The following is a 27,693-nucleotide window of genomic DNA, read 5'->3' as shown; positions in this document are numbered from 1 at the left end:
TCCAGGCAAGGGCCCCCCGCCGTCTATATATATATATATATATATATATATATATATATATATATATATATATATATATATATATACACACAAACACACACACATTGCATCCCCCCCCCAATTGGGACAAGTAAAATTCTATCTCACTCTCTATCTCTGTATTATTTTTGAACATAAAAATTGCACAAATCAGCTTTTGTACTATTTAAATGACTAAGAATTTTATACAGCCTTATTGCATTTTGATAATCAAACATTACTTTTGAGGTTCTGACCCATGGGTTTTCCTGACTGATGATGCTTACCAACATTAAACTTGTCCCACTCACTATTAACATACACTGTTGTTGACACAGACTGCTACTTTAATAGACAGATCTATATGGCTTCCTTGTGTTTTTGCAAATTAGACGACGTTCTTAATGCACATTTCACATGTATGCTTATAATGAGAAAATCTAAGCTGTGCGTTCAAAAAGCAAAGAAACAGCTGAAGCGTCAGAATCTGTCTCACCTCTTAACAGCCATCCCATCTTGTGATATTCTGGTAGACAGCTTTAATTAACTGTTTCACCTTTCAAACCTTCCACAAGATTCTTTATTGAAGGTAAACATCTTACAACTGAAGGCTGTGCAGTGACCAGCTGCCCTCATTTCACCGGAACACATTTCTGTGGAGTGTGGGAAAGCTGATTCAGCCGTTCTTTATAATAACCACACTGTACACACTATAAGTGCCAGCTGCTTTTCGGTTAGGGCCCCCTTTTCTGATATACATTTGCTATATTGTGAGTTTCACAGACAAAGTCTATTGTCCAGTGTTTTTAAAGCAGGCATTTAGGGTATATAGGCTGCATTTCATTCTTGCTTACCTATGGATAAACCTGAATAGCTTTTGCTTGTCCAGCATTTCAGTTCATTTACATGATAAAACATAAAGCTTTTGAAGTGACATATATAAGGTGTGCTGCTGGCACTGGTTGAGCAAAAAGGATCAGGAAAAGCAATCATCATGGGCAAGGTGAGTCTGTAGGACTGTGCTGGGGAGGTAGATTGTGAAATTTCATTACTAGAATAGTTTAATGTTCAAAAGAAGTAATGTTGACTGCTTTAATGAGTAAACACAGAAATGCAGTGCAAAAGATCTGATCATAATGAACATGAAATGCAAGCAAAGCAGAATTTTACTTTAGAGTGTACATTGAGAGACTAGAAAAACATTTAGAATTCATGGATATATAGGTAGCCACTAAATGTACAAGAAGCATTCTTCTAACAATAGCGGTGCTACGAAAATACAATAAAAACTATAACATTGGGAAGACTGAACAGCCAAGACAACCATGGAGAGCTAATGAGTGTTTAAAATGTGATAATTAATGTTGCTGAAAGACATAGATTTTTAATATGTTTTATAGTGCTTTGGTGTGGAAAAATTCAAGTTTCAAATTGTCCATTTAGAAAAAAAAGACCTAAGAACTAATTTCAATGACCACAAAAGTGAAAGTATATCTACCAACATACTGTAGCAGCTCCTCATATGGTTTAAACACTCACAGATGTAGATGGTGCTGAAGGTAGGGGATTACTTTGTTAGGCTATCCTGTTTAAAAACATATGAAATAGATGCTAAACAACACACAACTCTATGCAACACTGAGAGTTGTACTGCACTGTCTCATAATGAAGGATTTGGCTTCCAGTTCTTAGTTCCACATTGTCTGTGTAGAGTTTGCACGTTCTCTCTGTGTTTAAGTATTTTGTTTCTTTCTCACTTCTGCGGTAGGAGTGACGGATGCATTCAACGTGGAGGTGGGATTATATCAAGGATCGGCTCTGAGCCCTTTCTTATTTGCAATGGTGATGGACAGGTTGACAGACGAGATTAGACAGGAGTCCCTGTGGACTATGATGTTTGCTGATGACATTGTGATCTGTAGCGATAGTAGGGAGCAGGTTGAGGAGACCCTGGAGAGGTGGAGATATGCTCTAGAGAAGAGAGAATGAAGGTCAGTAGAAACAAGACAGAATACGTGTGTGTAAATGAGAGGGAGGTCAGTGGAATGGTGAGGATGTAGGGAGTAGAGTTGGTGAAGGTGGATGAGTTTAAATACTTGGGATCAACAGTACAGAGTAATGGGGATTGTGGAAGAGAGCTGAAAAAGAGTGTGCAGGCAGGGTGGAAAGGGTGGAGAAGAGTGTCAGGAGTGATCTGTGGCAGACGAGTATCAGCAAGAGTGAAAGGAAAGATCTACAGGACGCTAGTGAGGCCACCTATATTATATGGGTTGGAGACGGTGGCACTGACCAGAAAGTAGGAGATAGAGCTGGAGGTGGCAGAGTTAAAGATGCTAAGATTTGCATTGGGTGTGATGAGGATGAACAGGATTAGAAATGAGTACATTAGAGGGTCGGCTCAGGCTGGACGGTTGGGAGACAAAGTCAGAGATGCGAGATTGTGTTGGTTTGGACATGTGCAGAGGAGAGATGCTGAGTATATTGGGAGAAGGATGATAAGGATAGAACTGCCAGGGAAGAGAAAAAGAGGAAGGCCTGAGAGAAGGTTTATGGATGTGGTGAGAGAGGACATGCAGCTGATGGGTGTAACAGAGCAAAATGTAGAGGACAGGAAGATATAGAACCAGATGATCCGCTGTGGCAACCCCTAACGGGAGCAGCCAAAAGAGGAGGAAGAAGAAGAGTTTTTTTCTCACTTCAGAGATTTGTAAGTTGGTTGGAGGTGTGTGGGTGTGTGAGTGAATGAGGCGTACAGTGCAGTGTCTTTCATCTACTGAATGTTTGGCTTCCGCCACACACCCACACCTTCAATAATGCATCATAAATGAATGGATGCATACAAGTATCATTAAATGAAATGAAAATTGGAAAGATTTATTTAGATGCTTAATGATCAAAGTCGTTTTAGGGAAAGAAATGCTACTGATCAGCAAAATCTTACACTTGTGTTACTCAGTTAATTTGCAGTCATTTTGAGAAAACAAAAAAGCTTTGATAAAAAGTTGAGTGCAGGGTCTTGACTTTAAGTATACTTTTGACAAGGCAACAACTGAGAGGCCACTTATTGAATTATAAATCTCATGAACTCAATTTCGGTAAACATTGGAAAAAAAATACTTTAAGGAGGCAGAAGAATTCCTTTCAGACTCAAACATTATTTTGAAAACCTCTGGGTCTGCTCTTTTTAACTGATACACATGTTTTGATTTTTAAATGATTCTTGTTTTTTAGAATAACATAACATTCTACAACCTAATCTAATTCAAGGTTGCTGGACATCAGAGACTATTCTGGCTGCATTTCGCTCAAGCAGATGCCAGCCCACCCCTTGGCACACTCCCATGTTAAACACTCACTCACACTTGGACAGTTCAGAGTGTTCCAGTTAACCTAACACACAAACACATCTTCTGGATTATTGAGGAAAAAGAGAGTTCAGAAGAAAAATCTGGACAGGCATGGTAAGAATATGTGAACTGTATACAGACAACAACCTGGTGTGGGATGCAAGGGCATGAATCTGAAGGCCTGAGAAATATTTGCAAGTATGAAGAAAAGAAATATGTCAGTTATAAATAACTTAGTGATGCAGTGATTCTGTGCATCTTGAGGAACCTGGTTTCACTTTCAGTGGTGGTGATGGTCAATGTGATGCTGCCATCTTCTCTTCATGTCCATATGTGTTTTCCTCCCACATCTCATAGGCATGTGTGTAAAACTGATAGGCAAACTTCACATTGTCACGATATGAAACTCAAGTTTAAGTTATTATTGCGCCTCTGAGTTTTCAGTTGTAGTTGGATATCCAGTTATCCAAAGCCGGATTAAGACCATAGGCCCCTGGGTGACTTAACTCCTTAGCAGACAGCTGATCATACTTTTAAGAGGTAGTGCAGGGACACCCGGTTGTTTAAAGTGGGGTGACATTTTTATCTCTTGATTTCGGTGCTAGACTGATTGGTTCACCAACCACTACCACCTTCACCCCATCACTTGGTCATTTGGAATCACCCATACTAATACATCGAACAAGGGGGGTAAAGGTGAAAAGGCCCTTGCTGTCCCCCCTGGGCACACACTCAGAACACCCTGATGGTAGACCTGCTATGGTGTCCAGTTCTCCACAACTCTGTAAAAAAAAAAAAGAAGTTTCATACATGGACTGACAAATAACTCCTTCACCAAGTTACAGAGTTTAACAACTTGAACCCAATTAGAAGCACATTTTATGTGAAATAATGTTTAAACTCAGAGTTTTATACAAAAGGAGTGCATTTGCATGTCATCTATTGTTACCCTTTAAATATAAGTTTGATTGTTTTGGACATTGTTGGGGCATCAGCATCTTAATTTTGATCAAATTAATATAGACCAAATGGCCTGTGAGTAACAGAATTGAAGCAGAAGCCTTGACAGCCTTTATTAAGTATCTGGATGAGATATTGGGACAGCTAGGTTATTAGTTAAACAAATGAGCTTGATGGACTGGATGGTCTCTTCTTGTTTGTCAGATCTCTAATGCTTATGCTCCTGTCTGAAATTTTCATTTTTGATTCCAGATCATCTTCTACGAGGACAGAAACTTCCAGGGGCGCTCCTACGAATGTAGCAGCGACTGCACTGATATGCATTCCTACTTCAGCCGTTGCAACTCCATTCGTGTTGACAGCGGTTACTGGATGCTGTATGAGAAGCCCAACTACATGGGATACCAGTACTTTCTACACAAGGGGGAGTACCCTGAATATAACCGTTGGATGGGCTACAACGACTGCATCAGGTCCTGCCGCATGATTCCACAAGTAAGTTAATGTTTTACATTTGCTATTATTTTTCATTACATTCAGTATTTCAAATTTAAAAAGTAGTAGCAGTCTTAACAGATTTTCAAAGAATACATTTTACAACAATAATTCTTCTTGTTTGCAGTACCGGGGTTCCTACAGGCTGAGGGTCTACGAGAGACCTGAGTTTGGAGGCCAGATGATGGAGTTCACAGATGACTGCCCCAATGTCTACGACCGTTTCCGCTACAACGACATCTTCTCCTGCAATGTGATGGAGGGCTACTGGATCTTCTATGAACAACCCAACTACAGGGGCCGCCAGTACTTCCTGAGACCTGGCGAATACAGACGATTCAGCGACTGGGGTGGCTTTAACTCCTCCATTGGCTCTTTCCGCCGCATGAGGGAAGGATTTATGTAAAAAAGACATGAAGATAAAATAATAAACCAAATTCAAGTAATTATGTTTCTGAATTATTTTATTTGAAACTGAGCAGGTAGACATAATGGACAGTGCAGTCAATTGCATTTTTTGGTTTCTTATTTTATAGCTTGATTAAAAAATGTTTTATTTATCCATACATTGCCTGACAATTTATTATAAAAAACAAGCTTCATTTTCATTTATTTTAGAACTGCTCTCATTTTAAATTCAACATTGTCTCTTTCCATCACATGAGAAAGGAATTTGTGCAGTTTTCAAAAAGGGAATTTGAATAAAGAGGTTGAACTATTCTTGGGGATCCCCTTACTTAAGTACAACATCATGACTGCAATTTTAAATGTTTTGCAAAATCTAAAACAAAAAAATTAAAAACTTTGCCCATTGTAATAAGGATCTCAGAGAGACAAAACTCAAAATTAATATTACCTTGTTTCAGGGGATGCTTCATTTCCTCCGTATGAACCTCATCAAGAGAAACCTACCAAGTGTACCCCCATCCAGAGCACTTCTTAACCATTTATTTAGACACATTTTCTGTTTGAAGTTGCTGAAGCTGGCCTCTGCATTGCAGTTAATTTTACGTACTCAGCTGAGTGGATAGTGATCTATGGGCGCCTCTTCATATCTACCAGTGCTCTTCCTACAGACCAGACACTTTAAATTAAGGGAAATGATATCCTCTTAGAATGGCCTGTATGCTAATTAGTATGGAAATTTCAGAAGTTAGGCAACATTTCCACTAAGACTTAGGAAACCCAAGGTCTCTAAGCAGTTGAAGTGGTCTCAAGATCAAGCATAGAATGACAAAAGATTATGAAACCCACTTAATTCAATTTAAGGGATAAAGTCTGTGCTAGGGGCATCAGGGGGCAAGGGAGGAACAAATTCTTGATATATTGTTAGTCCATTGCAGGGCCCGCTTTTGCACAAACACAAACCAAACTGACTTACAATAGCCAATCAAACTAAGAAAAAATGTCTTTGGTATGTGGTGAAACCTGGCCATGAGATCTGCACCCACGATGCTAGATCAGAAGGGCATCAGTGCTGCCCTCTGTGCCTCCTTGCCACCCAAGTCATAAACTTCATGAGGGTAAAAACAGACCAATCCTAATCTCATAATCTTAAATTGCTCCTCGAGTATTACTCTTTCAGCGCTGCTGCCTCGCACTAAGGAGACCTGGGTTCGCTCCCCAGGTCCTCCCTGCGTGGAGTTTATAATAAGAGGTCTACTTTTTGCTATGTTTCTTAAGTGAAAAAATGTTGTCCTAGCAATCTGATTAATATGCGATTTAAAATTCAGGTCAGAGACAATAGTTACCCCTAAATTCTTTACCTCCGTCTTGACATTTAATCCTAATGCATCTAGTTTACTTCTAATAACCTCATTACATCCATTATTGCCAACCACTAAAATTTCAGTTTTCTCTTTATTTAGCTTGACAAAATTACTACTCATTCATTCAGAAACACAAGTAAGACATTGTGTTAGTGAATTAACAGAGTCTGCGTGCTATTGATAAATATAGCTGTGTGTCATCAGCATAACTGCGGTAACTCACGTTATGCTCCGAGATAATCTGACCTAGCGGAAGCATGTAGATCGAAACTCAGTGATGGTGTGAGGTCAGTGACCAGGTTAGAATGCTCTCCCTCTCAACCATCGGGTGACAGACGTGTTATGTGGGGAGGCTGCAAGCTTGCGGTCGCCTCAGTGGTGGACAAGCAACCCTCGACAGACACGTCAACCGAGTTTTGGCATACAGCCCTGTTGGAACGGGTCTCAAAAGAGCTCTAAAATCTCATGGTGTGTTTTTACATTTGCCAAGTTCTATCCCTTTAATTGAACTCCACAATCCCATGAATTATGCACTTGCTCTTGTTACTGTCTGCGTCTGGGTCATACTCAAAGTACTCAATGAGAATGCTTTCCTGTTAGCAACCAACTCTTTGCAGTGTGTCCGTTTTCCTTCTAGATCTCTCACAGCAGTTACCATCTGTAGCCAACATAGCCAAATGGTGCATAGCCAGTTAGTGAAAAGCAGTCACAGTCAGCATTAGGCTACTGTTATGGTTTATTTAAAAAAAATGTGCAAACAGATTTTTTTTCCAACTGAATTTGATTTTATTTCAGTTACTTTCAGAGTTATGTAAATTTCAGTTTATTTTTAATATTTCACCATCCATCCATCCATCCATCCTCTTCCGCTTATCCGAGGTCGGGTCGCGAGGGCAGCAGCTTAAGCAGAGAGGCCCAGACTTCCCTCTCCCGGCCACTTCTTCCAGCTCTTCCGGGAGAATCCCAAGGCGTTCCCAGGCCAGCCGGGAGACATAGTCCCTCCAGCGTGTCCTGGGTCTTCCCGGGGCCTCCTCCCGGTTGGGCGTGCCGGAACACCTCACCAGGGAGGCGCCCAGGAGGCATCCTGATCAGATGCCGAGCCACCTCATCTGACTCCTCTCGATGCGGAGGAGCAGCGGCTCTACTCTGAGCCCCTCCCGGATGACTGAGCTTCTCACCCTATCTTTAAGGGAAAGCCCAGACACCCTGCGGAGGAAACTCATTTCAGCCGCTTGTATTCGCGATCTCGTTCTTTCGGTCACTACCCATAGCTCATGACCATAGGTGAGGGTAGGAGCGTAGATCGACTGGTAAATTGAGGGCTTTGCCTTACGGCTCAGCTCCTTTTTCTCCACGACAGACCGATGCAGAGCCCGCATCACTGCGGACGCCGCACCGATCCGCCTGTCGATCTCACGCTCCATTCTTCCCTCACTCGTGAACAAGACCCGAGATACTTGAACTCCTCCACTTGGGGCAGGATCTCTCCCCCAACCCTGAGAGGGCACTCCACCCTTTTCCGGCTGAGGACCATGCTCTCAGATTTGGAGGTGCTGATTCTCATCCCAGCCGCTTCACACTCAGCTGCGAACCGATCCAGAGAGCTGAAGATCATGGCCTGATGAAGCAAACAGGACAACATCATCTGCAAAAGCAGTGACCCAATCCTGAGTCCACCAAACGGACCCCTTCAACACCCTGGCTGCGCCTAGAAATTCTGTCCATAAAAGTTATGAACAGAATCGGTGACAAAGGGCAGCCCTGGCGGAGTTCAACTCTCAATGGAAACGGGCTCAACTTAATGCCGGCAATGCGGACCAAGCTCTGACACGGTTGTACAGAGACCGAACAGCTCTTATCAGGGGGTCCGGTACCCCATAATCCCGGAGCACCATCCATCCATCCATCCTCTTCCGCTAATCCGAGGTCGGGTGTGGGGGGGCAGCAGCAAGCAGAGGCCCAGACTTCCCTCTCCCGGCCACTTCTTCCAGCTCTTCGGGAGAATCCCAAAGGCGTTCCCAGGCCAGCCGGGAGACATAGTCCCTCCAGCGTGTCCTGGGTCTTCCCGGGGCCTCCTCCCGTTTGGGCGTGCCGGAACACCTCACCAGGGAGGCGTCCAGGAGGCATCCTGATCAGATGCCGAGCCACCTCATCTGACTCCTCTCGATGCGGAGGCAGCGGCTCTACTCTGAGCCCCTCCCGGATGACTGAGCTTCTCACCCTATCTTTAAGGAAAGCCCAGACACCCTGCGGAGGAAACTCATTTCAGCCGCTTGTATTAGCGATCTCGTTCTTTCGGTCACTACCCATAGCTCATGACCATAGGTGAGGGTAGGGCGTAGATCGACTGGTAAATTGAGAGCTTTGCCTTACGGCTCAGCTCCTTTTCACCACGACAGACCGATGCAGAGCCGCATCACTGCGGACGCCGCACCGATACGCCTGTCGAGCTCACGCTCCATTCTTCCCTCACTCGTGAACAAGACCCCGAGATACTTGAACTCCTCCACTTGGGGCAGGATCTCTCCCCAACCCTGAGAGGGCACTCCACCCTTTTCCGGCTGAGGACCATGCTCTCGGATTTGGAGGTGCTGATTCTCATCCCAGCCGCTTCACACTCAGCTGCGAACCGATCCAGAGAGCTGAAGATCACGGCCTGATGAAGCAAACAGGACAACATCATCTGCAAAAGCAGTGACCCAATCCTGAGTCCACCAAACGGACCCTTCAACACCCTGGCTGCGCCTAGAAATTCTGTCCATAAAAGTTATGAACAGAATGGTGACAAAGGGCAGCCCTGGCGAGTCCAACTCTCACTGGAAACGGGTTGACTTACTGCGGCAATGCGGACCAAGCTCTGACACCGGTTGTACAGAGACCGAACAGCTCTTATCAGGGGGTCCGGTACCCCATACTCCCGGAGCACCGCCCACAGGATTCACCGAGGGACACGGTCGAATGCCTTTTCCAAGTCCACAAAACACATGTAGACCGGTCGGGCAAACTCCCATGCACCCTCCAGGACTCTGCTAAGGGTGAAGAGCTGGTCCACTGTTTCGCGACCAGGACGGAAACCACACTGTTCCTCCTGAATCCGAGGTTTGACTATCTGACGGACCCTCCTCTCCAGAACCCCGAATAGACTTTTCCAGGAGGCTGAGGGTGTGATCCCTCTATAGTTGGAACACACCCTCTGGTCCCCCTTTTTAAAGAGGGGGACCACCACCCCGGTCTGCCAATCCAGAGGCACTGTCCCCGATGTCCATGCGATGTTGCAGAGACGTGTCAACCAAGACAGTCCTACAACATCCAGAGCCTTAAGGAACTCCGGGCGTATCTCATCCACCCCCGGGGCCCTGCCACCAAGGAGTTTTTTGACCACCTCGGTGACTTCAGTCCCAGAGATGGGAGAGCCCACCTCAGAGTCCCCAGGCTCTGCTTCCTCGTGGAAGGCATGTTAGTGGGATTGAGGAGGTCTTCGAAGTACTCCTCCCACCGACCCACAACGCCCCAAATCGAGGTCAGCAGCGCACCATCCCCACCATATCACGGTGTTGACACTGCACTGCTTCCCCTCCTGAGACGCGGACGGTGGACCAGAATCTCCTCGAAGCCGTCCAAAGTCGTTCTCCATGGCCTCTCCAAACTCCTCCCTATGCCCGAGTTTTGGCCTCAGCAACAACCGAAGCCGCGTTCGCTTGGCCTGCGGTACCTATCAGCTGCCTCCAGAGACCCACAGGACAAAAAAGTCCTATAGGACTCCTTCTTCAGCTTGACAGCATCCCTCACCACGGTGTCCAACAACGGGTTGGAGATTGCCACCACGACAGGCACCCGACCACCTTGCGGCCACAGCTCGGTCAGCCGCCTCAACAATAGAGGCACGGAACATGGCCCATTCGACTCAATGTCCCCACCTCCCTCGGGGCGTGGTTGAAGTTCTGCCGGAGGTGGGAGTTGAAGCTACTTCTGACAGGGGACTCTGCCAGCCGTTCCCAGCAGACCCTCACAACACGTTTGGGCCTACCAGGTCATTTCACTCAGCTGCAATAACATTTATTTGTATAGCACGTTTTCATACAAATGATGTAGCCCAAAGTGCTTTACAAGATGAAGAAAGAAAAAAAGAAAAAATACATAAAAATTAGGCAATAATAAATAACAAAGAATAAAATAAGGTCCGATGGCCAGGGAGGATAGAAAAAAAACAAAACTCCAGAGGCCTGGAGAAAAAAAAAAAACAAAATCTGCAGGGGTTTCCAATGCCAATGATCTCAATCAGTCCTCATGGTTTTTAGGCTTCACGTGAAAAAATTAGACAATGATGGACATGTGGACCTCTGGCCTTCAGTCCATCAATGTAGGGACTGCACTGTGCTTTGATCAGGTGGTGGTGGCGCAGATTGGTTAGTCTGTTTTGTATTTCAATTTAGGAAATCCTTTCTTAGTCATTTTAGTTACAGTTTCCATTAACAATAACCTTGTCAGTTATAACAAACTAGCCAACCCGCGGCGTAGCATACGCCCATAATCAGGCCGCTTTTTAAATGATTTTTAAGCACAGAGGAAAAAATAAACATTTGAAAAATCCGTAATTTAATAAACCACCAAGAAAAGTAACATTGCAACAATGCACGCTACGAACCAACATACAATTGTCCGTGACTGAAAACGGAGGAGCGCCATCACGCTTTCTCCTTCCAAAGCGAAGGACGGGGTTGAACGGCGCTCGTTCAGTACGCACTGCCCCTTATGTGCCCCCAACTCCCTACCTGAGTCGCTTTCGTCTGTGTACAGTCCACACGCACCTGTGAGTCACGTTGACTGTTAATTTTCCCAACACCACCTCAGTCGGTTTCCACGTTGATTTTTCATTGTTCTTTGCGGTTCCGGCTGCTTTTTATATATAATCCACCAAGTCACCCACCATGGGGGCTTTACAAAGGGCAGGGACGTAATCAGTGCGAGCGTATGACCCGCATGTACTGCGAATTTCTCGTTCGTGGGGAACAATTGGAAGCCATGGTCTCCATCACGAATGGGGTTCAACGGCTTACCCACACCAGGTAGACACACGTTGATCCATTCAGTGTAGCGCGCGTGCAGTAACGGACATACAAGTGCATTACAGACCTGTTAATGCTCAATCTCACGTGGCTGAAAGCCACTTGTCCTTCTAAGAATTTGGCCGCCGACCGCTGTTGGGTCGTGTAACTATTTAGCAGGCGGGAGTCTTGTTCGTTTTCGGAAATAACCAGCCAAATCGCTCCACCAACTAAGAACTGCCATGCACCACCACCCACAGAATCGAGAAAGAGCTATCAATCTGTCAATCCTGTCCGTGTCCGGGCCGGGTGAGGTTTCCTGTGTTGAGTCAAATGAAGCGAAAGGCTCCACACCTGGTGGTGCCCTTCCGTCAATTCCTTTAAGTTTCAGCTTTATAACCATATACTCCCCCCTGAACCCAAAGACTTTGGTTACCCGGTTGGCTGCCCTGTTGCGGGGCCTGCATTGGTGAAGCAGGTGAGACGGTAATGAAACAGAGGCACAGGGCTTATTGGTTTTAAAGACTGCTTCCTTCATTGGTTTTAACCAATGCACGGAACGAACCAACACACAATCGTCCGTGCGGCGCTCAGGGTGGAACGGGAGAAGGACATCCACTCCGCTCCCTCTGTCATGCTAGTCTGCTGGTTTCTCGTTCAGTATACACTGCCTGCTCATGTGCCCACTTCCAACTCGTCACTCGAGTCTTTGTACAGTCCAGATGCACCTGTGACTCACGTAGACTTTTCATTGCTCTGTGCGGTTTTGGCTGCCTTTCTATATATAATCCACCAAGACACCCGACCACGGTGGGAGAGGGGTGTGTACAAAGTGCAGGAGTATCTAAGAAGACGCATGTTTGTCGCGGATGCAAATTGCTGTATGTAGCATGTAAAACAGTTTGCTATAGTGCACGCGGTCGTGCGTCGTAACCGAAAACTCATTTTTTAAAGACTGCTCACTTCATTGTGTTTTAACCTCAGTTGTAAAGGAACGTTTTAAGGATCCCATGGGATACCCCTCGCAAACAGTTTTACACGCCGCATATGGCGATTCACCTCCGCGAGAAACATGCCTCTATTAACAGTCAACGTGGGTCGGAGCTGCATGTGATCTCTACGACAGACGAATATAAATGACGCCGGTTTTTCTGTGTCATCACGTCCGAGTTGGTGGGCGTGGCTCTGTGAGTTGTCGTCATATCCAATGGTCTTGGAGTTGGTGGGCGTGGCTCCTTCCTGCGTGCACCATAGGTGTCTCACTTGTCGGCAGCTTAGTGAATCCACGCCCCTTCCGGCGTGCTTTCCATGGTTGTCTTGCCTTAGTGAATTATATATATAGATGATAAGTATTCTTGTGGAACATTAGGATTTCGAGGGTTGCTCTTCATTTGCCTTATGCTTCTCCTACATTTTTCAGTGAAGAAATACAGAGGACACTGATGAAGTGCTGGTCAACGTGTCAAGAGGGAGAGGCAGCTAAAATCATTAAATAATGGAGAAGAGGATCAAAACATCCACAGAACAGAATCTGATGGATTTCTGTGGTGACCCTTGAACCCCAGGCCCTAAACTACACATAAACAGCATTTACAACTTAATTCAATTCAATAAACTCAAAACAGAATTTTAAGTGTGTGAGTTGTAGGAGGCACTCAGACAACTAATACAAAAACTCTTATTAATAGTTTCAAACTATGGAATGTAAGATGCTTTTATTTAATCATGATAAAATAATAATAATTCAATAAAACAATATTCAGAAAATAATAATTCATTTGAAGTTTACAGAGCCTAAGACTTTATAGTGCCAGTCCAATCCAATTCTTCTAAAAGTAACTCTTTTCAGCCTAACAAATTTTCATGGTATCTTTAGCTCTGATTTCCCCTGCACTTGTGATGTTGGAGGCTTCCCAAGTTATTAAGGATAGATCCCCTCTGTCAACTGGTGGAGTGCTACTTGAGTGTCCAAAAGTGAAGTGAAATATCTGTCGTCAGTTCCTTCATTTAAAAGGGGTCCTGGCAACATGTGAAATGGAGGGTTAGGCTATGTTGTTTATTTTTGATCCTCCCGGATGTTCACCACCCCAGGTACTTCCAGTTCCCTCATTGTCTGTGAGTCCATTTTAGGACGCTTCTGATCATCCTGTTAAAAGAGAACCATATACCATGTGTTCCTAGTCTGGAAGTTAACAGAGGAAGGAGAAAACTGCTGCAGCAAAAGCTACATCTGAGACTAACAATGTTAGTTTATCAAGCTTTGTCAAAGTTAATGCAGACAAATTTAAATAAAAGTATAAGTCAATCAAATGTTACATTCAAATCCATCAGTAAATTGTATGCAATATTAATACACTAGTACTAATATATGAAATACCATTATTACAAAATAACAAAACTCTAATTCATTTGATATGTCTCAGACATTTGAACTGAGAGCAGAAGCTAGAAGAAAAATCCCTCTTGCATGAAGAATACAATTCAATAGAGTTCAACTTATCTATGTTGCAGGGATGCCAGGGGCAATGACCCGGCCGGGACGCCATGAGGGACCGGATGTGGGTCTGCGCCCACCCTGGATCACATGGGGGCCGCCATCCTGGTTGCTTTGGGGGCCACGGGTTGAGGGCATGGAAGCCCCACCCTGTAGGGGCCCGTGGTCACCGCCAGGAGGCGCCACAATGCCTTGGGGACCTGTTACCTCAGCACTTCCGCCACACCAGGAAGTGCTGGTGGGAAGAATTAAAAGGACACCCGGAGAGCTGCCGGGAGAACAGCCAGCACTTCCGCCACGCTGGGGCATGTCGGAAACACCTGGAGCTCGGGGAGCATGGATAAAGGGGCTGTCTCCCTTCATTCAGGGCTGGAGTCGGGTGGAAGAAGGACAAGGCACGAGAGAAGTGTGGAGGCGGCCCGAAGAAAAGGCATTTGTGTGGCCAGGACTGTGTGTTGGGGTATTGTGCACGAACTGGGTCTGAGTGACCATTTGTAATTGTTGTCTGCCTGTCTGTGTCCGGGTCGGCTCCACATATGTTTAACACTTTTCATTGATTGCAGTCTCAGAGAGTTGTAACAAGTTTAATGATAAAATGCAATTGTAAATTGTACAAAGTACTATCTCATAATGCATAAAAGATACAGATTTGTTTGAACACACAGAAAAACAAACCAGTTCCAAACTGAATAACATAAATAGGACCTTTTCATTAATGCTACCGTCAAATTGAGTGGTAGCTTCAGAGAGAACAAAATAAGTTTGATGGAGACGACAAGAGCACCTGAAAGAACTGCTTGCACACTCCGACCTTGTGATAGGCCATATCACGAGGTTTGTTCTATAAAGTATAAGTATTAACTATAGCTTTTATATTACAAAGTATTTATTTAGTTATAAGTTGCAAAGTCATAATAAATTTTTATCATCCCATAAGGGTGGCACGGTGGCGCAGTGGGTAGCACTGCTTCCTCGCAGTTAGGAGACCTGGGTTTGCTTCCCAGGTCCTCTCTGCGTGGAGTTTGCATGTTCTCCCCGTGTCTACGTGGGTTTCCTCCAGGTACTCCGGCAGGTTAGATGCATTGGAGATTCTAAATTGTCCCTAGTGTGTGCTTGGAGTATGTGTGTGCGCCCTGTGGTGGGCTGGCACCCTGCCTTGTGTCCTGTGTTGGCTGCGATTGGCTCCAGCAGACCCCCGTGACCCTGTAGTTAGGATATAGCGGGTTGGATAAAGGATGGATGGATATCATCTGTGGACTCTGGCCCGGACACAGACAGACGGTCAACATAGTTCACCCAACACACTGTTTATTTACACTATATACAAATTAACCGTGCACTCCAATCCCCAGTGCCTCCAGCACCGATCCCCCAAAGTCCAGGCCTTACAGTCAAACAATGCCTTATTGGCCACCTCCAGTCCTCTCTCCTGCTCCGTCCTTCTTCCACCCGACTTCTGCCTTGACTGGAGGGAGGCGGCTCCTTTTATGGGAACCCGGATGGGCTCCAGCTGCTTCCCGGCAATCAGTCCTAGCCACACCCCAGTGTGGCGGAAGTGCCGCTGCGCACCCGAAGCCGTCCGGTGTCCCTGTCGTCTTCCCCAGCACTTCCTGGTGTGGCGGAAGTGCTGGGCTCAGGGTTCCTCAGGCACCTGGGCCGCCTGGCGGTGGCCACGGGCCCCTACAGGGTTGGGCTTCCAAGCCCTCTACCCGTGGCCCCCAGCATAACCAGGACGGACGCCCCCTCGTGGTCTGGAGGAGGCACAAGCCCTCCTCTGGTCCTCCTGGGCGTCCTGGCCGGGCAGGACCACACATCCCATAAACATGCAGGTTAGATTGGTTGCTTACTGTTAATTGACCCTTTTTCTGCTCTTCTGCTACCACAGATGCTGTCAAGCAGCCGCCCTCTCTCACTAGATGATGGTGTGCATGTGACTAGCTGGATGAGTTAGCTCTGGGATAAAGATAAAAGACTTCAATAGGACTGAATCAGACAGTCTGGCAGCAGGAATATTTCTTTAAAAAACAAAGAACAAATATTTTGGTCCATCTTTACGAATATCGGAACCCCTGTAGCACACAGGGCCCTGGGCTGCAGCCCAGATCAGCCGACGCCAAAGTCCTGCTGTGACTATGGTTGTGTGTTGGCCTGGTGCTTTGTCCGTGATTGATCATTGCTTTGCATTTGATTAGAACATTAGAACACTCTAGACGAGAACAGGCCATTCAGCCCAACAAAGCTCGCCAGTCCCATCCACTTGTTTCCTCCAAGAAAACATCAAGTCGAGTTTTGAAAGTCCCTAACGTCTTACTGTCTACCACACTACTTGGTAGCTTATTCCAAGTGTCTATCGTTCTTTGTGTAAAGAAAAACTTCCTAATGTTTGTGCGAAATTTACCCTTAACAAGTTTCCAACTGTGTCCCCGTGTTCTTGATGAGCTCATTTTAAAATACAAGTCTCGATCCACTGTACTAATTCCCTTCATAATTTTAAACACTTCAATCATGTCACCTCTTAATCTTCTTTTGCTTAAACTGTAAAGGCTCAGCTCTTTTAATCTTTCCTCATAATTCAACCCCTGTAGACCTGGAATCAGCCTAGTCGCTCTTCTCTGGACCTTTTCTAGTACTGCTATGTCCTTTTGTAGCCTGGAGACCAAAACTGCACACAGTACTCAAGATGAGGCCTCACCAGTGCATTATAAAGGTTGAGCATAACCTCCTTGGACTTGTACTCCACAGATCGTGCTATATAACCTAACATTCTGTTAGCCTTCTTAATGGCTTCTGAACACTGTTTGGGAAGTTGATAGCTTAGAGTCCACTATGACTCCTAAATCCTTCTCATAAGGTGTACTCTCGATTTTCCAACAGCCCATTGTGTATTCAAACCTAATATTTTTACTTCCTATGTGTAATACTTTACATTTACTGACATTAAATTTCATCTGCCACAAATCTGCCCAAGCCTGTATGCTATCCAAGTCCTTCTGTAATGATATAACGGATTCCAAATTATCTGCTAATCCACCTATCTTGGTATCATCTGCAAACTTAACCAGCTTGTTACTTATATTCCTATCTAAATCATTTATATATATTAAAAATAGCAGCGGCCCTAGCACTGACCCCTGTGGAACACCACTCTTAACATCGCCAGTTCTGATGAGGTTCCTCGCACCATCACCCTCTGCTTCCTGTGTCTGAGCCAATTCTGCACCCATCTAAAAACATCACCCTGAATTCCCACTTCTTTTAACTTGATGCCCAACCTCTCATGTGGCACCTTATCAAATGCTTTCTGAAAGTCCAGATAAATAATATCATAAGCTCCACTTTGATCGTATCCTTTTGTTGCCTCCTCATAGAATTCCAACATGTTAGTAAAACACGACCTCCCCCTTCTGAACCCATGCTGACTGTTCAGAATAACTCCTGTCCTTGTCATGTGTTGCTCAATCTTATCCTTAATAATTCCTTCCATTAATTTTCCTGTGATGCTTGTTAAGCTTACTGGCCTATAGTTGCTTGGATCTGCCCTGTCACCCTTTTTATATAATGGGATGATATTTGCCATTTTCCAGTCCTTTGGAATCTCTCCAGTGCACAGTGACTTCCTAAAAATATGTGTCAAGGGTTTATATATGTACTCACTAGCCTCCTTAAGAACACGAGGATAAATATTATCTGGGCCTGGTGATTTGTTTGATTTCATCTTATTTAATCTGAGCAGCACTTCTCCCTCTACAATTTCCAAATCCCTCAGTACCTCCTTAGTAGTTGTTTACCTCTGGCAGGTTATCCACTTGCTCACTTGTAAACACCTCAGAAAAATGTAAGTTTAGGGCATCTGCTATTTCATTGTCTGTATCTTTTAATTCCCCTTTACTATTCCTGATGAACTTGACCTCCTCCTTAACTGTTCTTTTACTACTAAAATACTGAAAGAATCTCTTGGGGTCTTCTTTCACCTTATCTGCTATATTCCTCTCCAACTGTCTTTTAGCCTCTCTGATATCCTTCTTAATGGTTGCCCTCATTTCTCATACGCTACGGTTCTCTTTGCAGTCATTAGTCTTATATGCCTTATACAGCAGTTTTTCCTTTGCAACTTCTTTTTAAATCTTTATTAATCCATCGTGGAGTTTTTTAGTTTCCTATTACTTCCAAATTTAGGTATGTATCTGTCCTGCATTACATGTAAAACATTTTAAACCTGTTCCACTGCTCCTCGACTGTCTCCACATTTAAAAGCTTATCCCAGTCTATCCTACTTAGACTTTGTCGCATCTGCTCAAAATTAGCCCTACTAAAGTTCAACTTAACAATTTTAGTCTTTGCATCTGTACTCTTACAAAATACTGAGAATTGTATTACATTATGGTCACTTGACCCTAGTGGTTCAATCACCTCTACACCCTCAATTCTATCCTGATTATTACAGAATACTAAATCCAGACAGGCTTCACCCCTTGTTGGTGCTTTAACATGCTGTGTTAAAAACAGTCGCTGATTACTTCTAAAACTCCTGCTCTTGTGCTCCTCCATCTGTAAGGTTATCCCAGTTAATATTTGGATAATTAAAGTCCCCATGACTATAATATCCCCTGTAAACTTGCCTTTTGATATTACTAAAAGATGTGTGTTGAAATTACTGTCTGAATTGGGTGGTCTATAACACACTCCTAAAATGAGACCTTTTCCCTAATATTTTCCAGGCGAAGCCACATGTCCTCACTAAGATGGGGCTCATCATCCAACTGAAGATGACTTACATTTAATTCCTGTTTGGCATAAACAGCAACCCCACCTCCTTTTCTGTTCTGTCTATCCTTCCTAAAAATGTGTATCCCTCTATGTTACACTCATCCCCATCTTTGTTATTTAGCCAGGTTTCCGTTATTGCTATAATATCATAATTATGCTCTGCTACATACAACTCCAACTCACTTACCTTATTTTTGATACTTCTAGCATTAAGGCAAGCTATTTTTAATGTGTTAATCCTTCTATCTTTACGTGTTTGCTTAAAATTTACATTACTATGCATTTTTATTTCTACACCATTGTTTGTTCTTCCATGTATAGATCTAAATCTGGCCTGTCCTAAACTCCCTGCCCCCCCATTCCCTAGTTTAAACAATCCTCGACTAGCCTACACATACGCCTCCCAATACATTGGTGACCCTCCAGTTCAGATGTAACCCGTCAGGCGAACAGGTCCCATCTGTTACAAAAGGAGTCCCAATGCCCCATAAACCTATACCCTTCTACCCTGCACCAAGATTTGAGCCACGCGTTAAGCCTTCTAATCTCCTCAATCTTACCTGGACTGGCGCGTGGCACAGGCAGAACTTCGGAGAAGACTACCTTGTCAGTTCTGCTCCTCAGCTTGGTACATAACTCTTTGAATTTGGAACGAAGAACTGACAGACTACCCTTATGAATGTCATTTGTTCCAACGTGGACAATGACAACTGGATCCACCCCTGCTCTGGACAAGAGCCTATCCACCCTTCCAGGGAGGTCTCCCACCTGTGCTCCCGGAAGGCAACACACCGCAGACTCTCTCTCTCTGGAGCACACCTGCGCTTCAATCCCCCTAATGATTGAGTCCCCAACTATCACTACCTCTCTCTTTTTGGGAACTGGTTTTGAGGTGGCCCGTTGGGGCTCCTCAACCCTGCCTACCACCTCAGAATTATCAGAGTCACCGTCCAGCTCCGCCAGGACATGATAACGGTTAGACACTTCTAATTCTGGGGTTGATGCCCCCGGACAGTGTGCACCCTTTACCTTACACCTTGTGACCGTGACCCACCTATTCTGCTGAAAACACATTACTTTAACATGGCCTTTTTATAATTTCATTTTAATCTTAATTTAACTTAATCCTGATACTCTGTATGTTCAATTCATCATAATAACTATTCATGGTGGCTCTAAAATCAGTACTGACCCCTACTCTCTTTTCTGTTTCTTTTTCCGGTTTCTTTGTGGTGGTGGCCTGCGCCACCTCCACCTACTCAAAGCCTCATGATGCTCCAACAATGATGGATGGATTAAAAGGAAGAAGTCTACGTGACCATCATCATCATCAAGCCCTTCCGTGAGAATCCTAAATCCAAAGAGGACTGTTTCATTTATGTTAGGTAGAATGCCCAGAGGGGACTGGGCGGTCTCATGGTCTGGAATCCCTACAGATTTTATTTTTTCTCCAGCCGCCTGGAGTTTTTGTTTTTCTGTCCCCTGGCCATTGAACCTTACTCTTATTCGATGTTAATGTTGATTTATTTTGTTTTATAATTGTGTCTTTCATTTTTCCATTCTTTAATATGTAAAGCACTTTGAGCTACTGTTTGTATGAAAATGTGCTATATAAATAAATGTTGTTGTTGTTGTTGTATTCCTACCTGTCTGGTATCTCCGTGCCACCTTAGGGGTGCACAATAACTTTCTAAAGGACACCTGGGCCAAGTCCGCCAATTCTCTATTACAACGCAGGTCAGCCAACTCCTCCTCCAGTTCAGCGACCCTGAGCTCAAGGTGCTGGATCAGCTGGCATCTCTTGCAGATGTAGCCCTCATAGACAACTGGCTCTTCCAAACCATCATCTAAAAAGTCCAACAGCCAACAGGACTTGCATTGCACTGGCCTCATTATTAAAATTTGACTTGGATTTACTAAGCTGCCTTTTTTTTTCTTAAAATTACATTTCTTCTTCTTTCAGCTGCTCCTTAACTTAAATGGTAACACTAAGATCTGCTACAGATATTTTACACCTTTTCCCCCTCTCAGCTGCCTGCTATTTGCCTTTCTATGAGGTTAACTTTACTTTTCTCTGTCTCTTCTCCTAACTTTGTGCTCCTCTTACTTATAAGCTCTTCACTCGCACTGTTTGTATTCCCCCATATTAATGAACCAATACGCTGTCGCCCACTTAACTGTTGTACCTCTGGACCGCTTAGAACTGTTTAATCTTAAATAGACAAATAAATAAAACCTTACTACCTTATTTGCTCCTACTGCTCCTTGTGCCTGATCGGCGTCTTAATTCAGGCTGCTTACCTGCGCACTACTGAGCTTCTACCTTTTACTGTTTTGAAGTCAGCCACGGCCTTTTTTTCTTTTCCTTTAAACTAAGGAATCACTGTTATTTATTTACAAATATCAGTTACTGCTGCTTTATACCCTGCCGCCTCGATGCTAATTCAAATATAGATAACAAGAGCAGGTACAAGTATACATGACTTTTACAAGCGCACTTCCAAACACCCAGTTTTTAAGAGCAAAATGTATTTTTTTTATTTAAATCTCACACCACAGAACAAACCAACAACTCTCAACAGACTCTAGTGTTTGCAAAGCACACGTCAGCATAAAGCACATGTGACCACGTGATGTTTCTGAGATGGATGCCATCTCCTTGACCATGAAATTGTATTCAGGCTCAGTTAAAAATGAATAAATAGATATGCTGAATTTTGATCATTTATCCACACAAATTCATTTTTTAATAATAGGTAAATGAAACTTCTGAAAAACCTCTGGTCATTTTTTTGAAGTGCTTATCCTGGGATAGGCTGAGAAATTCAAAATATTTTTTATCCTGAACAAAAATTGCCAATAGTGCGTTTTATTTATCAAAATTAAGGATTTATTTGAAAAGCAATAGAAGGATACATATAAAGGGAACACAACGTAGCAATGGAATAAACAGGAAACATACCCTGCTGCTTTATTAGCTCAAAACACACTCTGACTCACACTGACCTCTGACATCACTTCCTCCCTACAGGCTGCGCCTTCCTCCACACTTAAGCTCAAGCTCTTGACCATGACACTAAACTGTCCTTATATCCCCTTGTTAGGGCTACATTCAAAAAATCCTAACGTTATACTCATTTCTTCAGTGTCCACCATAACAGCACACAGGATTCTACCTATAGACTGAAGGAGTCATGTGCTCTCTTACCTGGTGGTCTGAGGACAATTTAACCTTCAGAGAACATTCTAGGGATATTAACTGGGGCACTTGAAGAACTTCTGAGGTTTACAGCCACGTATTGATGGTTTACCCACAATACCTCTTACATTATTCTATTTAGTTCTTGCCAGCCTTTACTTTTAGTAACAAGGGATATTATATGTTTGATTATACTTAAAAAAAAAAAAAAGAAAAATTGGAAAAAATATAAAATTAGATCTTATATTTGAACCATAATATTCATTTAAGGTCTATTTAATTTTTTTCATAAAAAGACCTATTTATAATATTTATATTCATAAAATGGAAGCAAGGGATAATGTAATTTCTTTTTCTACCTAGACAGATGAGCCTGACAGTGTGCAAGAAAACCCTTGTTTTTATGTGGGATATTCAAAGACGATCTCACTGAAGAACCTCTACAACAGCCCTTGTACTGCAAAGCTGAACAAAAAAAAATCGAAGAAAGGATTCAGTTATTCTAAATAGGACAGGAAATGCATCAAAACGCAGGGAAAATGTTATCAAAATTTATAGAGACAGACAGAGATAGGCCCCCTACATTATTGAACATTATTATACTTGCACCTTTTTTGTATGGTGCTTTTCATGGTGAACATCAGCTCTCAAGGTTAGATGAAATAACAGAGCATAACAGGAGAACAGTTTGGAGAAGTGACTGCCTGACCAAGTTAGGGTCACTCAGTGATTGAACAGCTTTATTTTGTTATGTTAAGTCTACTAGATATGCTACCTCCTCTATACCAAAGTCAGTAATGTAATTAGACAAAAATGTTATTACAAAAATGTAACTGGACATTTCTTAAATGTGTTTTGCCTACTTTTTTTGCTTAACATTTTAAGTGTAATAGTGATATTTTTTACAATTTAAGTCAATCAGGGAGCTAAGTAATGCAAGCTAAGGGCCACGTAGCCACCAGCTGACCAGGTTTATGGAGGAGAATGAGAACGCTGATGCAGCTGTTCTTTAAAGCACACAGTGCATATGGAATATGCATACTGCCTACTGAGTCCCCCTTTCTTTTATGTGCTGTGGCACTGCATGCACTCTATTGTCCGGCATTTCTAAAGCTTGCATGTAAGCAGCATGTATGGAGGGGTGTGCCGTACATTTCATTTGACTAAAGCCTGCCTATAGTGGACCAGCTTTTGCTTGGGCAGCACTTTTGGACATTTACATTACAAAACATGTACATTTCACCCAGAGGTATAAAAAGAGTGGTCTTGGCACTGGGTTACTACAGAAAGCAACAGGCAGACCTTCACCATGGGAAAGGTAAGTTGAAAGCATTCAGTGGGATGCTTGGGGTAACTCATCTTTATAAAGTCTGCTCTCATAGTCCTTTTGAACTTATGTCTTCATTTAAAATGTAAAATTTTTTATTTTTATACTGTATTGAGGTCTTGTTCTGTTCTGTGTATTGTATTGTATTGACCCCCTTCTGTTTGACACCCACTGTACGCCCAACCTACCTGGAAAGGGGTCTCTCTTTGAACTGCCATTTCCCGAGGTTTCTTCCATTTTTTTCCCTACTGGGGATTTTTTAGGAGTTTTTTCTTGTCTTCTTAGAGAGTCAAGGCCGGGGGGCTGTCAAGAGGTAGGGCCTGTTAAAGCCCATTGCAGCACTTCCTGTGTGATTTTGGGCTATACAAAAATTAATTGTATTGTTTTGTATTGTATTTATCAGTAAGGTTTATTTCAGAGTTCCTTGGTGGTTTATGATATTGCATTTACATCTTCAGGGACCTCAATATCTACCTTGATATTAATTTCTTTGGAGATTTATGCTTTTGGTAAGTTCCTGTGGGATTTGACCATGCAGTTCCACTTTCTGCTCCCAATGAGCTGAGAGTAACTCTAAATCGGTGCTATGTGTCAACACGAAACTGGGTCCGACCTGTTAGATTGTGTCTTTTAATAACAAGAAGTGGATAGGGAAAAATGGAAGAATGGCTGCATGACAAAACTTATTTTATGTACTCCAAATATGACACATACTCAACTTTCCACCAGACTGGAGTCATATCACTGTTAGACTGCTAGAAGGGGAGGGTGCAAGCAGCAGAACTCCCATTTCTAACTCTTTGACCATAAACTGGAAGTTGGTTATTTTAACTGGTTATAACTGGTTTCTATTTTCTAGAGTCCCATCAATAAGTCAGCAGCTTGTTTATGTCAAGTTTTGAATGAGCAGATTATTCACTGCACAGGGAATCATGTAGTGAATCAGTTTTTCTTCTTAATACATAGATAATCCAGGGTGGTGAGATGACTAGCATATTTCTATCACTGTTTCTCTGTTGTACGTTTATTTCCCATTTGTTTCTATGATCTTATAGTATGTCACACTCTTTAGAATTAGGGTCAGCCAAACAGTACAGAGAGGTGAAGAAGAGAGTGCAGGCAGGGTGGAAAGGGTGGAGAAGAGTGTCAGGAGTAATTTGTGACAGATGAGTATCAGCAAGAGTGAAAGGGAAGGTCAACAGGACGCTAGTGAGACCAACTATGTTATGTGGGTTGGAGATGATGGCACTGACCAGAAAGCAGGAGACAGAGCTGGAGGTAGCAGAGTTAAATATGATAAGATATGCATTGGGTGTGACGAGGATGGATAAGATTAGAAATGAGTACATTAGAGGGTCAGCTCAAGTTGGATGGTTCAGAGACAGTCAGAGAGGGGAGATTGCATTGGTTTGGACATGTGCAGAGGAGAGATGCTGTGTATATGCTAAGGATAGAGCTCCCAGGCAAGAGAAAAAGAGGAAGGCTTAAGAGAAGGTTTATGGATGTGGTGAGAGAGGACATGCAGGTGATGGGTGTAACTGAGCAAGATGTAGAGGACAGGAAGATATGGAAGAAGATGATCAGCTGTGGCAACCCCTAACGGGAGCAGATGAAAGAAGAAGAATGTAGTGAGAAGTCAAGCTAAATGGCATCTTTTATTGGCAGGCATCATTTTGCTTGACTTCTCATCACACTCTTTAGAAATTCTGCCAGGTTTACTGGCCAAGTTGAATTCTGCCAAAGACATTGCATAGCCTAAAAAGTTATTTTATGCAGAAAGCACAGCATTATGAATACAAAGTAGATGTAATGCTGTATATTACTTTAAATGATCTCTCTGTCTATTTTACTGTATATCCACTTATCCAAACAGCACTAGCTATAAGGCAGAAAACAGCCAAGAATTAATTTTCCTTATATTGTTTAGGACATTAAGTGAAGTGAAAACTCACCCACCATCTTTTTTCTGAATCTGCTTATTATGCAAGAGGTTTACAAGAAGTTGCACCTTTGCCAAAAACTTTTGTGTAAAGCAGTGGTTGGCAGTTGTGGGATGCTAGTTTCTCATCGAGACCAGTACAGTTAACATCTTACCAAACTAATGAAAACCTCAAAGTGTATGGAAAGTATAAGGAAAGCCGAGTGCATGATGAAAACTATTAAGGTTTAGCTACTGAGGGCAGGTTGCTGAAGGCAGCTTCACAAACCATTGTGTTCCTCCACCTCCTATATGGAAATCTAGAATAAAACAGAGCAGAATTTTTTGTTGTATTGCTTTCGTTTTACGTTTCATTATGTTATGCTTTGTTATATTATGTTATGGCTGACATGTGTGTGTGTAGTGTATCCAGCTACTGTATTTGCTAAACCCAGTTGATCTAATACAGAGTTGAATGGAGCTAAGCTAACATTGCATGCTAGTTCATCACAGGGTACGTTCACATACACATACATACACCTTGGAGTCATTAGTCAATGTAACATAAATGTCTTTGGGATGTCAAAAGAAACCAGGAGAAAATACACATAGCCATGTGGTTAAAGAGAAAGGTCACACAGTTGCTTCCCAGGAATTCGCAATTAACAAGAATCTGAAGCCATACGTAACTGATGCATCATAAATTACATTATAGGCATCAGTGAAGAGCCCATTGATCTATTTATTCCATTGCAGGGTCACAGGGAGCAAATCTGCAACCACTTATAGATGGACATGAAGTCAGGACACACACATGCACACTTAATCCCACAGGGCAAATGATCTAACATGCCTGCCCTTGTAAAGTGGAAAGAAATGACCGTATCTAAAGAACATTTGTCACTTGGATGGCAACTGAGCACAGGCCCTGGGGGTAATAAGGCAGCAGGAGTGATCACTGTACCACTAGACTTCCCAAAAATTAAAAATATAAAGAATAAGCTACATTACTGATTAGCAAACGAGGTTATTTAAAAAATAAACTGTTATGTCTAAAGGAATTGAGGACTTGATCTTCTTTTATTTCTAACCCTGCTTCTTTGCCTTTACCGACTTTGCAGATCATCTTCTACGAGGACAAGAACTTCCAGGGACGTTCATATGAGTGCAGCAGTGACTGTGCTGATATGCACTCCTACTTCAGCCGCTGCAACTCCATTCGTGTGGACAGCGGTTACTGGATGCTGTATGAGAAGCCCAACTACATGGGATACCAGTACTTTCTACACAGGGGGGAGTACCCTGACTATCAACGCTGGATGGGCTACAACGACTGCATCAGGTCCTGCCGCATGATTCCACAAGTAAGGTCCATTAAACATCATTCTAATCACAGTAGGGACAAGCACAGGCAAGCAGCCAATATTTCATATATAGCTCCTGTACATAGGTTGCTTTACAAGTACAGAGCTATAAATTTAGAGTTGGGGATGCATTGCTAAAGAGGTTCCATTAAACACGATGAGCCTTGTAAGCTATTTTTTTTATTGAATACCTCTTCATCATTAAATATGATCAGCTCACTTTGGAGCAGCCTTACTGACATTGCTTCTTGTGAATGATAGTGTCACACACTTATCAGCAACTTTGCAGCACCTAATTCTTATGCGCTATTCTTATATTTACAGTACCGTGGCTCTTATAGGATGAGGATTTACGAGAGACCTGACTTTGGAGGCCAGATGATGGAGTTCACAGATGACTGCCCCAATGTCTACGACCGCTTCCGTTACAATGACATTTTCTCCTGTAACGTGATGGAGGGCTACTGGATCTTCTATGAACATGCAAATTACAGGGGCCGACAATACTTCCTGAGACCTGGTGAATACAGGCGATTCAGCGATTGGGGAGGCTTCAGCTCCACTATTGGCTCTTTCCGCCGTATGAGAGAAGGATTTATGTAATCCTTACCGAAATAAATTGTATTTAACTAAAATTTATGGAAATAAATGTTCTCTAAAAATTATGAACTATTATGTTTTGCATCCTCACTTTCCCTTTAATGGGAACTCTGTCCAGGTTTGGTGTCCAGTATTTCGCCACACTCCAGTGTAGCTGAATTTGTCGGGGGTTTTCAAAATTCTACAGCCTCAACTTCACTGAAAAGTTCCGGCACCGAGTGTGAAACATATATTAAAAATCCCACAGTCCAAGTTTCTTACAAGCTGCGGTGGGCTGGCGCCCTGCCCAGGGTTTGTTTCCTGCCTTGCGCCCTGTGTTGGCTGGGATTGGCTCCAGCAGACTCCCATGACCCTGTACTTAGGATACAGTGGGTTGGATAATAGATGGAT

The 27,693-nt window shown here is 43.2% G+C and overlaps 2 protein-coding genes across 2 annotated transcripts; both read left to right on the top strand.

The window, feature by feature from the left end:
* The first annotated feature begins 1,012 nt into the window (after positions 1 to 1,012).
* LOC120519272 (gamma-crystallin S-1-like) lies at positions 1,013 to 5,226 on the top strand. Its single transcript, XM_039742414.1, has 3 exons — positions 1,013 to 1,021; positions 4,578 to 4,820; positions 4,948 to 5,226. Exons 1-3 carry the CDS (start codon positions 1,013 to 1,015, stop codon positions 5,224 to 5,226), a joined length of 531 nt encoding a protein of 176 aa, XP_039598348.1.
* An 18,177-nt stretch (positions 5,227 to 23,403) lies between these two features.
* LOC120519260 (gamma-crystallin S-1-like) lies at positions 23,404 to 27,306 on the top strand. The gene is made up of 3 exons (XM_039742410.1): positions 23,404 to 23,412; positions 26,461 to 26,703; positions 27,028 to 27,306. Exons 1-3 carry the CDS (start codon positions 23,404 to 23,406, stop codon positions 27,304 to 27,306), a joined length of 531 nt encoding a protein of 176 aa, XP_039598344.1.
* The last annotated feature ends 387 nt before the right edge of the window (positions 27,307 to 27,693 follow it).

Source organism: Polypterus senegalus, chromosome 1 (genome assembly GCF_016835505.1).
Source record: "Polypterus senegalus isolate Bchr_013 chromosome 1, ASM1683550v1, whole genome shotgun sequence".
NCBI lineage: Eukaryota > Metazoa > Chordata > Cladistia > Polypteriformes > Polypteridae > Polypterus > Polypterus senegalus.
The sequence above is the reverse complement of the archived record's forward strand: the minus strand, read 5'-3'. Positions and strand labels throughout refer to the sequence as shown.

What these genes read in the sequence shown, in the direction of transcription:
- LOC120519272 (XM_039742414.1), top strand. An exon ending in CCTGCCGCATGATTCCACAA is followed by an intron (nt 4,821 to 4,947) that starts GTAAGTTAATGT and finishes TCTTGTTTGCAG; the next exon opens with TACCGGGGTTCCTACAGGCT.
- LOC120519260 (XM_039742410.1), top strand. An exon ending in CCTGCCGCATGATTCCACAA is followed by an intron (nt 26,704 to 27,027) that starts GTAAGGTCCATT and finishes TTATATTTACAG; the next exon opens with TACCGTGGCTCTTATAGGAT.